The 12095-nt window shown below is 36.2% G+C and overlaps 1 protein-coding gene across 6 annotated transcripts in view; it reads left to right on the top strand.

Moving 5' to 3' along the window:
* The window catches only part of LOC130684075 (general transcription factor 3C polypeptide 3-like), a 43685-nt gene extending 31977 nt beyond the window's left edge, over positions 1-11708 (top strand). The window contains exons 14-17 of one of the 6 annotated variants that reach the window (XR_008998218.1): positions 614-738; positions 3705-3857; positions 7807-8053; positions 11353-11462. Coding sequence is in view for 5 of the 6 variants with exons in the window: in XM_057503732.1 (XP_057359715.1) it covers positions 614-738; positions 3705-3857; positions 11353-11571 (497 nt within the window). In the remaining variant the exon portion in view is untranslated. Of the gene's footprint in view, positions 1-613; positions 739-3704; positions 3858-5255; positions 6676-6705; positions 7241-7806; positions 8054-11352 lie in introns of those variants that run through there. The other 5 variants (XM_057503732.1, XM_057503733.1, XM_057503735.1 and 2 more) reach the window with 5 other exon arrangements.
* Positions 11709-12095: the final 387 nt, after the last annotated feature.

Genomic DNA, 12095 nt, shown 5'->3' with positions numbered 1-12095 from the left:
ATGGAACTCTATCCATGAAGCCATAGAGTACATGGAATTCACAGAACCCCAAGTTCTTAATTTGTTATTGGATACATTTATCTTTTTTCAGGAAAAACAAAGTAGTTGGTACATTGAGGAAAACAAATCCCAATCTAAAAAACCAAACCTGAACTATTTTCCTTTTTCTCACCTCCAGGACCTATCACATTTGAATTTATAAGACAAATTAAGTAATTTTACAAATGAATTCACGAGAAGAAACATCCCCTCACTGATTTTCAACTAGATTTAAGATCATTACATTTATGATTGCAATTCATAAATTTTTTATTTTTTAAGTGTTGCACTACGTGGAAATGGTTAGCTGTGCCTAAAAAAACGTTAATTTTAGTTTCTCTTGATCTTCGTGGTCAGGGTACATTTATGACTAAATCCTTCTAATTTGTTACATGTTATACATTATTTTAAAATTCAAAGTAATATGCATTTGGTTGATATTTTAGAATGTACACCTTGCATATGTTAAAAACAGTAATCTTTGTTTAGCCTTAAAATATATTTGAATAAGTGTTTGAAGAAATAAAGAACTATGTTCTTGTCATAACAGCTGACATCATTGTTCATTTTTCAGGACAGTATGTGCAAGCCTTTCGCACCCATCCCCACGAACCTCTCTATAGCCTCTGTATAGGCCTAACCTTTATTCACATGGCATCTCAGAAGTATGTATTAAGAAGACATGCTCTAATTGTGCAGGTAATTAGTTTGGATTTCTCATTGCTTAATTTTATATTTTCAAAAAATGAATATTCTTCATGCTTTTATTATTCTGCTTCAACAGTAATACTTACTTCGTATATGTGTTGGGATTCCCCATACCTATCCCTGTGTTCAGCAGTCATGGACTCAACATCTAGTGGTACTCCTCTCTAAGACTTAGACATAGACATATAGAAGGGTGCACTGCCAGATCACATGGGGAGAAGACACAGGCAGAATCTGGAGAAATTCAGTGCAGGCTTCCTCATACTCTGGAGCCCCTAAGACATCCAGCGTGATAGGTCCTCAAAATTGATTTAAATTATTTAAAAAATATATAATAATATGTATCTACAATAACGTGTGAATATGTGACTATGTGCCTGTTTCCTTACCTCATCACTAACACATTGCTCTTTTAAAGTTTTCTTGATTCTTACAGAAATTTGAAAATTAGCTTTTTTGTTTTCTTATTTACCTTTGTATAGATGGTTTCCTCTTCATTAAGAGTATAAACTGAGAGACCAGAGTTCAGAGACCTTGTCTGCCTTGTTCACCACTGTATCGTCAACACTTTCGTTTTTAGGACTTCAGGTTTTATGTTCATGTTTGATGCATGTATAGATAGGTTTTTTTTTTTAAGTAGTTTGGGAAGGAAAGAGCATGTTGGCTTGAATGAAGTAGGAGATTTAGTAAAGGATTTTTTTTGTTTGCTTTTTAATGTAACATGGTTAAAAGAAAGCCTAAGTTAAAATGCTCATTATAGTTAAAACTGGGTATTTAAGTTCATTATAATATTCTCTTTTGTGTATTCAAAAATTTCCAACATAAAAAGTAAAAAACAATTTTCCTTTACTTGGGTATTTATTTGTAATATTTGTCCACCTCTTCCTCTAAGCTTTTTAATGGGTCCTTTTGCTATATGCAGTTTATAGGTTTACTTTTAAATTAAACTATGTGTTGAGTACTCACTATGCCAGGAACTAGGGATATAGCAGTGAGCGAGTACACAGACAGAATTACTTAACCCTTGTGAAGCTTATATTCTGATAAATATTAATAGGACAGTTTTATGGCTTAACTCCTATTAATTAGTTAAAATATGTAGTTTTTTTAGCCTGATAGAACAAAAATTTATTGTACTTCAAAGTAATTTGAAAGCTAGATTTCAAATTACTTATATGGTTAAAGAGCAGTTTTTAAATGGTTGTGGGCAGAGATGAAACTATAAGTGATGGTAGATGGAAATTTGCTGTAATAATCTTTCTACTTTTGTGGATGTTAAACATTTTCCATTAAAAAAAACTTCTGAAAATCAAGTTTTATTGTAAATATCATGATTCTTAAATTGTTCTAATTATTCATCAGTTTATTCATGCTACAGGACTATAATTAGTGTTCCTTCTCTTTACTTTTAGAAAAAAGTACTTCCATATATTTTACTGTCTTTCCTACCTTTATGTCATATTGTAAGAGTAAAAGCTTTCATGTTGTCTTCTATCTCTATTTAACATTTATAAAAAGTGTACTCAGGCCCATTAGTGATTAATTAATGTGATAAAAAATGTTTGAAATTTAACATAGTTACATAGTGCATAGTAAAAAGCACCCTTTTCTTATCCATTAAAATATTGGTTTTTGTGGTCATATTTTTGTAGTTTGTCCATTTGATGATTCACATTACCTAAAATGTAAAGTAAAAAGTAAAGTGGCTGCCCATAGTACCTAGTTTTTTAATCACTAAATATTTGAATAGTCTTTCAGTTGTCAAGGAGATTACCCTCCTAAATTTGTTAAAAAATTCTTAAAATGCAGCCGGCCAGCAGCTCCTACAAGTTCTTTTGGGTTGCAACAATTCAACTAGATTTACTCTTCCCTCTTTCTGAGAATTTGATATGTAGATTTGTCCTTTTTAAGTATGATGATTTCATATTTCTCTGAGGTTAATAGTTTATCTGCTTTATTTAATAGAACCATGGTTTTCAGTGGAGTAGAAGTCATATTCACATATACACAAATGGGTTCTTTTATTATGCAGAAAGTATGATTTATTGAACATAATTATTTTATCCATAAAAGCATTAATTCTAAAGAATTCATTAATTTTTATTTATTTATGAGGGAAAATTTATGACCATTATACATAGATCATGCAGGGAATAATTGCAGTTTATATTCTATACTCAAAAATTAGCTGGTTTACTCTCAATTCTCAGATAATATATTTACTTAATTACATAGGACATTTGCACCTTTGCAGTTTGTAACTTTCTGTGGTTGATAAAAACTGAAGCTGCATTAAAGTTGAACGTGAATACGGAAGGAGATAAAGAGGCAAGCTTTTTGGATGCTGTGACACAAGGAGCAGCGTTGTTATAGCTGTGCTCTATACTAATCCATGAAGGAGTCAGAAGCTTTCAGGGGAAAAAAATGAAGTGTTTTGGACTAAGACATTATTAAGGTCCTTAGAGGTAAATTATAAAATAAATTATAAAAGGTACTATTCACCCAGAAAGACTAGGTATTATTCAAGTGTGTTTGCTCCTGAGAATAAACCTTTCTAAATTAACATTATAAGGGCTTGAATTTTATACTTTGCTCAAGCTTTTAGACACCAACACATTCACTGGCCTCTAATGCCACAAAAGCCAGCTTGAAACCATAAAAAACAAATCCTGAGGCTTATAGATTACGGATCTTTGACAGCTACTTGTAACATTTGGCCTTCTTTTCTGTGAATATTTTTGTCCTTAGCTTTAAAAAAATCTTTCCTTCCACTTTCAGAAGAGCTCTTGACTACACTGTGATCTGACACTGTAATCCTGGCCTGTGTTCTTTAGGGTGGGGTTGTGTCTCTTTTTCTAATAGTTGTGTCCTGCACAGAGTGCATCTCGCACATCCTGTGGTCCAATACATACTTGTCAAATGAGTGAAATACTGAATTAGCTTTTTCTTTTTGGCAGGGCTTTTCCTTTCTTAATCGTTACCTCGGTCTGCGTGGGCCTTGTCAGGAATCATTCTACAATTTGGGCCGTGGCCTTCACCAACTAGGGCTGATCCACCTTGCAATCCACTATTATCAGAAAGCCCTGGAGCTGCCTCCACTTGCGGCAGAGGTATGGTATGATTGCCTTTAAAAACCAAGGAGTCACTGCATGTCGTCAATAGATAAGTGCGCTTAGCTCAGTGTTGCGGTCCAGTGAAATAAATTGTGTATTAAAATAGATTTTTCCTTTATTGAATGCATTTATGTTCAGCAACAAGTAGATCTTTGACATCTTGGCCTTGTGACCTAGTCAGCAACCATGTGGACATATATGACTTGTGGTTAGTAATATTTCGGCTTTCCCAAGATAGACCCGGTGGTTCTGCAGGTTTCAGCTGGTAGACACGGGGCCTCTATTACTCCAAAATGAGTAATAGAGTCATTGCTCATTTCCAAGCCAAAACTAGCTAACATATTTCTCTGTAAAAATGAAAGACCAATATTAATGTAGTTTTCTTTGTTTTAAGATAAGATAGGGTAAAGTGTTGCCAATACTGTGATAATTTCTGTCTAAAATCTAATTTTTAATTTCTGAAGAAAAGTATTATCTTCACTGTTAATTTCTTTACATTGCACTCATAATCCCCACATTCCCTCACAACTGTTTTCTAATTGCCCTTGTTCAACTTTGGTTATTAAGCAAATGAATACATACTTTTAGTTATGCTGATGAAATATATACACTTCTGTGTTCTTTTCTTCATAAGTAGCTTTACGTATTGCTCCTTAAGCTTCCTAGGTAGCAGTTTTTCACTGTTGGCAGATGTTTTCAGGTGACTTCAAAATTTTGTATTGGCAATATTAGAAACATAGATCTAATGTACTCCATTGAGTCCATGCTTTGTTACTTAAGTAGAAATAAAGGTAATAACACCCCTAAGGTAATCATTTTAAACAATTTGCTGTATGCCCATGTAGACCTGTCCTTTATATGCCTTTCTGTTATATAGTACAGTATTTTCCCCATCTTGTTGTTCATGTGTATTTATTTGTGTTTTTATTTACTTACAATTAATTTTTTTTAACTAATTCAGAAGTTTCACATTTTTTATGAAGTCAAATCTATTAGTCTTTCCCTTTGTGTTTTCTACTTTTGCTATTACACTTAGAAGGGCCTTTCCTACCCAAGATTTTATTTTTATTTTGTTCAACCATATTTGTTTTCTTTTAAATGGTTTCATTTTTTTACTGTTAATCCTTACTTCATCTGAATTTTATTCTGCTATGGCTTGTGGGTGAGACTTTTTCTTTAATTTATTGGTTAGACATTTTAACATATTTCATGATACAGTTCTATAATGATTAACTGAATGAGCATTATCTGATAAAAATTTAGATCTGAGGTATATACATAGTTTTATACTTTTTTTTGTATTGTGGATTTTAATAGTTTTTTGAACACTTACACTTAAAAAATTGTCCTGGGTGCCAGTTTAAATAGAACTCATTTGTGTATTTTTCACCCTAGGGTATAGAAGTTGACCAGTTAGACTTACGAAGAGATATTGCCTACAATTTATCTCTCATTTATCAGAGCGGCGGAAATATTGGAATGGCTCAAAAACTTTTGTATACCTATTGCTCTATATAATGCACCTCACCTGAGAAAGGAGTACTAGGTAGCTGCTGTGCATGGACCAATATTTTATGTCTCAGGGCTTATTGACCCTAAAATGGAAATGAAAATTTCAGAATTATCTAATTGTATATTTCATTTTTAATGTGTAATTATGATCTTTTGGTAGATATGTAAAATTATCATTCCTACAAGAATTTGTATATTGTTCTTTCATTTTCCTTTAGCATTTTTTTAGTGAAATTGTCCTCAGAGAGGTGAAATGGATATTAGCCTTTAAGCCAGCTTAGAGTTGAAGACACTTAATTTTTACAGTATGAATAAAAAAATTTATTCTTCTGTGCATTTCATACTATGTATGAAACACCTAGTATGTACCAGGCAGTGTAATAGGTGTTTAGAATACAGTAGTAAGACAGATGTGGCTTCCAATACAATTTTTTAAGCACAGAACTTGAGCATACATTCATTTGAAAGGCATGTTTGCTACATACATTGTCACTGCCGAGAGTTGTCCATCTCTTAGTGCCCTGTGACTATTACACGGGCAGGTTTTCAAATACATCGTAAAGGTTGTTTGTTAGAGGAGAAACAAATTGGGACTCTTTCTGATGTCAACAATTATGTAATTCACTTAGTTACTAACAAAATTATTTAAAATGGTTATGTGTTAGGAAGGCAAATAAGTGGTTGATCTTCCAGTTTTCACCTGCATGTGTCTCAGCTAAATAGATTGAGATCTGAGAGGCTGGGCTTAATTCAAAGCATCCTGCTCTGAGGCACATTTTAAAAATGCATTACCTGGTGGCTTTCTGACAAAAAAATGGAAAAATGAGGCCTATGTTCAAGAATGTGACCTGGTTTCCATTTCAAGATTACTGGGAATGTAGGAAGACAAGGAAATTATATATATGGAACAAAGTGTTGCTGATAAAGTAAAAATACAATTAAAAACCTTCTACTTGTCTCAAATAGTTTATATTCTTGAATCTAAGGTAATAGTACTTTTTAGTTTAATAGCAGGTTTTTAGAGTTTCTTTTCAATGGGAAAATAATTGCTATAATAAGTGTGCATGTGAATTGCAAGACCCAGTCCTTTTGTGGGAGGAAAACAAGTGTGAGACTTCAGATTAAAGAAGTACAATGAGGGCTTTTTACGAGTTCTTACTAGTGTTTATTCTGTACATATAACTTTGTAGTTGAAAAGCAAAATTTATATATAACAAGTAAATGTGTCATGTACTCTGTGTAATGTATATATATAATTTAAATACATTTTATTTTTATAATTGAAGTTGATTGTCCACTTGCTTATACATGTTTTATTTCATGCCATTTGCAGGTAATGATAAAGCTAACCAGAGAGTGATAAGATGTATTCGTATATTAGAATCCTGTGGAACTGAGTGTTCTGTGTTCAAATATTCTCTCTTGAATTAAATTCACTGGGCTGTCTCCAGTGTCTGCTCAATCTTGGAGGAAACAATACATCTCTCTAACAGGCATCTAAAAAAGGTTTATATTCCATGAATTTGTTTAGTATTTAAAATCATAGCTACCATTTGCTGAGTGTTTACTGTACAGTGCCAGACACTTTAAATATATTATCTCTGATTCTCTCAGAGAGTCACCTGCAAGATAGGTGGTGCTGTTCTTATCATCCCCATTTTATATATGAGAGATTAAATAGCATGTTCAATATGATTAACAAGATCCTTCTTGCTCAGATATCTTTCTTCATAGGAACATACTTGCTCCAGCTCAGAGTAACAGCATCAAATTTGTGCATAAGTTTATTTTAGAAAGAAAAAGGAGACTGGCAGTTATTTTTTCTATCCTCCAGGACTTCAGCCTATTAAAAGCACCTGTGGAAAACATATTTGGGGATGTCTTTTTAAAAGCTGAATTCACTTTCTTATCTACCATACTCACTCCAGCCATGGGATCCTGACACCCTCTTTATGCATTGAGGTTTTTTTCTACTGGTCTTAGTTGATTCAGCAGGGAGTCTGCTCCTGAACCAAACTGGGCCAATTAGGAGTTTCATCTCCCTCTTTCCCTGGGAATTTAAATTGAAAAAGTGCTTTTTGTGGGGCTGGAACTTGAGAGATATAAGAACATTTTTTGCTGTCCCCTTGGGCCAACTAGCAGTTAACCCATTCCATTGAGAAAGAAAAATAAAGCCTATGCATTAAGAGAAGCAGAGATGAGAGATGGAGAGAGTCCCTGGGGCCCCAAAGATTTCCCAGTTTTCTAGTCCTGTCTTTCTAAATCTGTGCTCTTACTCTTACCCTAAAGCTGGGTTCTTTCTATAAGATATTCCTGATTCTACAACAATATCACTTTGTACTAGCTTGACCTTTTTGTGTTATTTGCACTCAAAAAAAGTTCTGAGCCATTATCATTCCACCTTAACTTTCATTTTATTATTCATGCTTTTTAGCTATTTTCACAAGAAGAAATGTGACAGCAGACGATGTCCCAGAATTATAAGTAGTGTCATGAAGTCTAATCCACAGTAAATGGATTTTGAAAACTTCAGAGCAGTAGACTGTGCCTACTGTCTGGTGGTATAAAGTTAATAGTAAGACCATAAAATTGATACCTGTGCTTCTGATGGCTGTTCACATGTAAGAAGCATAATATCCCGACCAAGGTAAAACATGGAAAAGGAGGAGTTAATGCCCAAGGTAGGTGAAGATATTCTATAATATATAAATGAGTTCTATCTCATATAAATGAGGGTCTGTAGTCCCCAAACCAGTTGCTGTTTTGTTAAGAAACTGCAAATTGTAGTTTTTGAGTTATTCTAAAGAAGCAAATGATCAAATGAACTGAAGTTTTTAAGTGGTCAAAAGGTGGGTTCTATAAATCACTTGGGCATGATGTTGATCCTGACATGATTCTAGTCAATTTGTGTGCCTGTAGGAAAAATGATGTTCTTTAGGAGATATCCTTTTCTTTGGAAAGGGACTTGGTGGCCCCTGGGAGTACTATAGTTTCAGTGTGTCTGGATCTCAGCAAAGTATTGAGGACGCCTGTTGTGATAAGCTTGTGGACTGAATGGAGAAAAGTGGTTGGTTGATCATCAACTGGTAGATGGACTAAACCCGAAGAATGCATGTTGTTAGACTGATGCCAACTGGAGAGAAATCACAAATGGTAAAGTACCAAATGATATTCTTTAACATCAGCATCTTAGATGAAGATAGTAAGAGGCTGTCAAACTTAAAAGTGAGAAAACTAGAAATTATGTTAAAGAGTCAAGAATGAAAACCAAATGAATTGCAAGTCACAGTTTTGGGGGAAAAATGCTCTTAGGTTCAAAGACACCATTTAAAACATACAGATTGTGAATACCAGTAGCTCACTGAAAATTCTTTGGAGATTGTAGCTAACAACAACTCAATATGAATTGACGGTTATGTTTTTATTAAATGAAATGTAATATTAGGTAACTAATGAAAACAGTGGAGTTTCCTTCACTCTGATCAGAACCCATGGAGATAAATTCCAGAAAATGACAAATAAGAAAGTGACTGCTCTTAAAAAATATGGAGTCCTTTAAATAGAAATCAAGATACTCAGCCTAAAATACAGACAACTTGAATATAGTTTTTTTCAATGGAGGATCTGACAGAGTGATTATTATGAACAATGCCTAGCCCAAAATAAATGACATCTTCCTTTTTTTCTAATCCAGCTCAAAAGATGTATTCTAATTTTTCCCTTGTTTATCATCTGAACAATCATTGGCAATTGGCATTTTCTGCCTAGCATTAATATCTTTTGGGATGGTGTCTAGTTCAAATTTCCTCTTTTTCTGGAAATGGCTACCAATAAAGACCAAGCCCTGCTAATTGAAGTAGACCCAAGCAGGGCCAATCATATTCTTTATCTTCCTGGTATTTTGAAGCTTAGCCTGGAGAGAGGATGAAATTTCGTATGAAATTCTTTGGAACTGAATTATCTGGAGAGTATCTCGGGGTACTTGGAGCACACCTTCCTTCACAAAGGAGATCACTATCCTTCTAGTAGTTTCTCTTTCTTAAATAAGCTAGCATGCCATTGGGTTTTCCAGGAAGCAGGTGTTGAGTACAATAAGCTTATTGTTGAGAAACACTTACGAGGAAAAGAGCAGAGCAGAGCAGCCTTGGCAGGCAGAGCCATCAGACTGATGCAGACATGACACGGCGCCAGCCCAGCAGGGAGCAATGGAGTAAAGGCTGCCCATTGGAGGAGGCCCATGATAGCAGGCATGGGTAGGCCCTTGTATTCCGACCTTGCTCAGTCACTGCGTAGATGTCGCCAGAGAAGAGCATGACACTGGTTATCCCCACTGCAGTGGCTGGCCGAGGGCCTCCCCAAGAAGAACCTGACCTGGTGCACATGCTGCGACATGGCTTGAAGTTGCAAAAGGCTGAAGACAGTCAACTAACCACACCTGTGGGCAGCAGGGATGCCAGGAAGGGTTCCAGAACAAAGAAGCCAAAACCCACAAACAAGCTAAATGAAAAATATAAACTCAAGACCAAAGAGAATAGGAGAGGAGATAAAGGCAGATCCAAACAACATTAGAAACTGAAAAGCAAACAGGAAATTGGTAACTAACTTAATAAACCACAGAAAAATGAAAGGAGAGTGCCTACAGGAGGTGGTGAGGAAGCAGCCAAAGTCAGCTGATTCAAGTCCTGAGGGCCTCGTGCATTAGAGACATTAGGTATCTCCAAAGACAGGTGAGACAGGGCTAAAAAGGTGGAGCAGTTGCTAGTCTGTTAAGAAGCAGTAAGCTCCTCTTAGTTACCCTTGGAGCAGGTTATCACTTAACCCCAAATCCACAGGACACTGGTGGGCTCTTCCCTGGAGCTGTTGTATCAGGATCTCTGGAGTCAGTAATGCCAGGCGTAGCTGAAGGCAGAGCGTTACACTGAAAGCAGGGGATTAAATGAAAGTCTTTGCAATGAAGAGTGATCTCAGCCTCTTCAATTTATCTCCCAGAAAACTGGCAGCCAAGTTAATATCCTCCAAGCAGGGGATTAGAAGGCTCTTCTCTGCCTTTCTTCCTGCCCAAGAAAAAAAGACTATAGATACTAAGAGTCTGGGGGTCCCCAAGAAAACAGACTGACCTGGCTAGTCAAAGATGTTTGCTTGATTATAAATAACCCAGGGGGGAGGATCAAACTCCTGCAATGATGATGTTACCTGTAGTAGATGGCAGTACATTTCTATAAGAATTGTACTTCATCGTTTCATTGTTTTACTACAGTTATGCCAGCTTCAACATTTGCAATATAAGCTTACTTTTATCATTTGGACAGAAAAAATTTCTGAACCCCCCTCCGTGCTTGTGCAATCATACCCAAAAGCTGTGTCCTTTGCACTGCTCCCCATCACCACGGGTAAGACAGCTGGAGCCCTCATGCGTTTGTCCCGCCCATTTTTCAGCCTTGACCAAAAAAACTGTCTTACAGACATCAAGGTAACCACATTATGCACAGAAAATCTCTAATCATACCTAAGATCATAACCAAAATGTAACTTGTTTGTGGACTCAAGGTAAACAAACAGAGTGATAATTAGCAGGGTCACTTGGCACTGTAGTAAAGACAGGTGTTTATTCTGAGAAAAGAGGGTTCAGGCAAGTGAAGAGAGGAAATAGAAAGCCAATAAACACGTACATCTGACTCTGACCCACAGTAGCATTAAGAGGACAGAGTACGTCCATCCTGATGCAGCCAATTCTAAGGATGTCAGTTCTGTTTCCTCTTTCTAAAGCTAGTGTTTTGGACTCTAATTTCATATGCTAGTTTCAAAGGTTTGAATGCTGTAAGACAAGCATTTCTTATTTAAGCATACTTTATACTTAGAGACGGTGAAAGAAGTATTATTCTAATAATATGCTTTACAGAGTTACTCCTGTCTTGTTTGGACAGAGATTTTAGATAAGTTTGTGCTGTAGGTGAGGCTCCACGTGGCATCTTTATTTCAGGCACTCCTCCTGTCTGAGCAAAGGACGAGAAAGACGGTGATGGTGAACACAAGAGGGCGCATGATACACACAGAACTTCCCAGCGGGGGCGCTGCCAGCGGGGAGCTCCCTGCGACCGCCTCGACCCGGCCTCAGGTAGGCCAGCCAATCACGTTGCCGCCTGTGTGCCCTACTAAGAATGCCTTTTTGTCTATCAGCCGCAACTGCGAAATCGGCTGAAAGTTTCTCAAGATGCAGATTAAAAGCAGCTTTGGGGTGAGTGAGCAAATCATATTGACCCTATTTCCAGGAGATCACCAAAGCCTAAACATATCTTGATAATTTCAGCAGTGTCAAATAAGAGGGTGGGTATTCCCCCTCTCCATAATCTCGTCTTTTCTCTTCCCTTCCCCACTCTTTTTCTAGGGAGTCTCTGGTAAGCCTGAGAGATTCACCTAGTTAGCATGGTAACACATTGAAGTTCTGCTGTGTTAGTCATCAGTAACAACACACAGTTCTGTTTAGATGATTTGTGTGGAAAGACCTAGTTTTCTTCCAAAGATGCATAGAACTTGTAGGAACTGATTTAACCCTTCCAAGGGAAAAATCAAAGAATTGTGCGTGTCTCTGTGTATAGTCAGAATTACTGGATTGTAGGGCATGGATTTCAGTATGTACTGCCAAGTTGCTCTCCCAGAGGGCTGTGCCAATTGTATGAGCATGTCTGTTTTCCTATGCCCACTTCAAAAGTGATGTTTTTTTTC

Source organism: Manis pentadactyla, chromosome 6, assembly GCF_030020395.1.
Source record: "Manis pentadactyla isolate mManPen7 chromosome 6, mManPen7.hap1, whole genome shotgun sequence".
Classification (NCBI taxonomy): Eukaryota; Metazoa; Chordata; class Mammalia; order Pholidota; family Manidae; genus Manis; species Manis pentadactyla.
The sequence above is the reverse complement of the archived record's forward strand: the minus strand, read 5'-3'. Positions and strand labels throughout refer to the sequence as shown.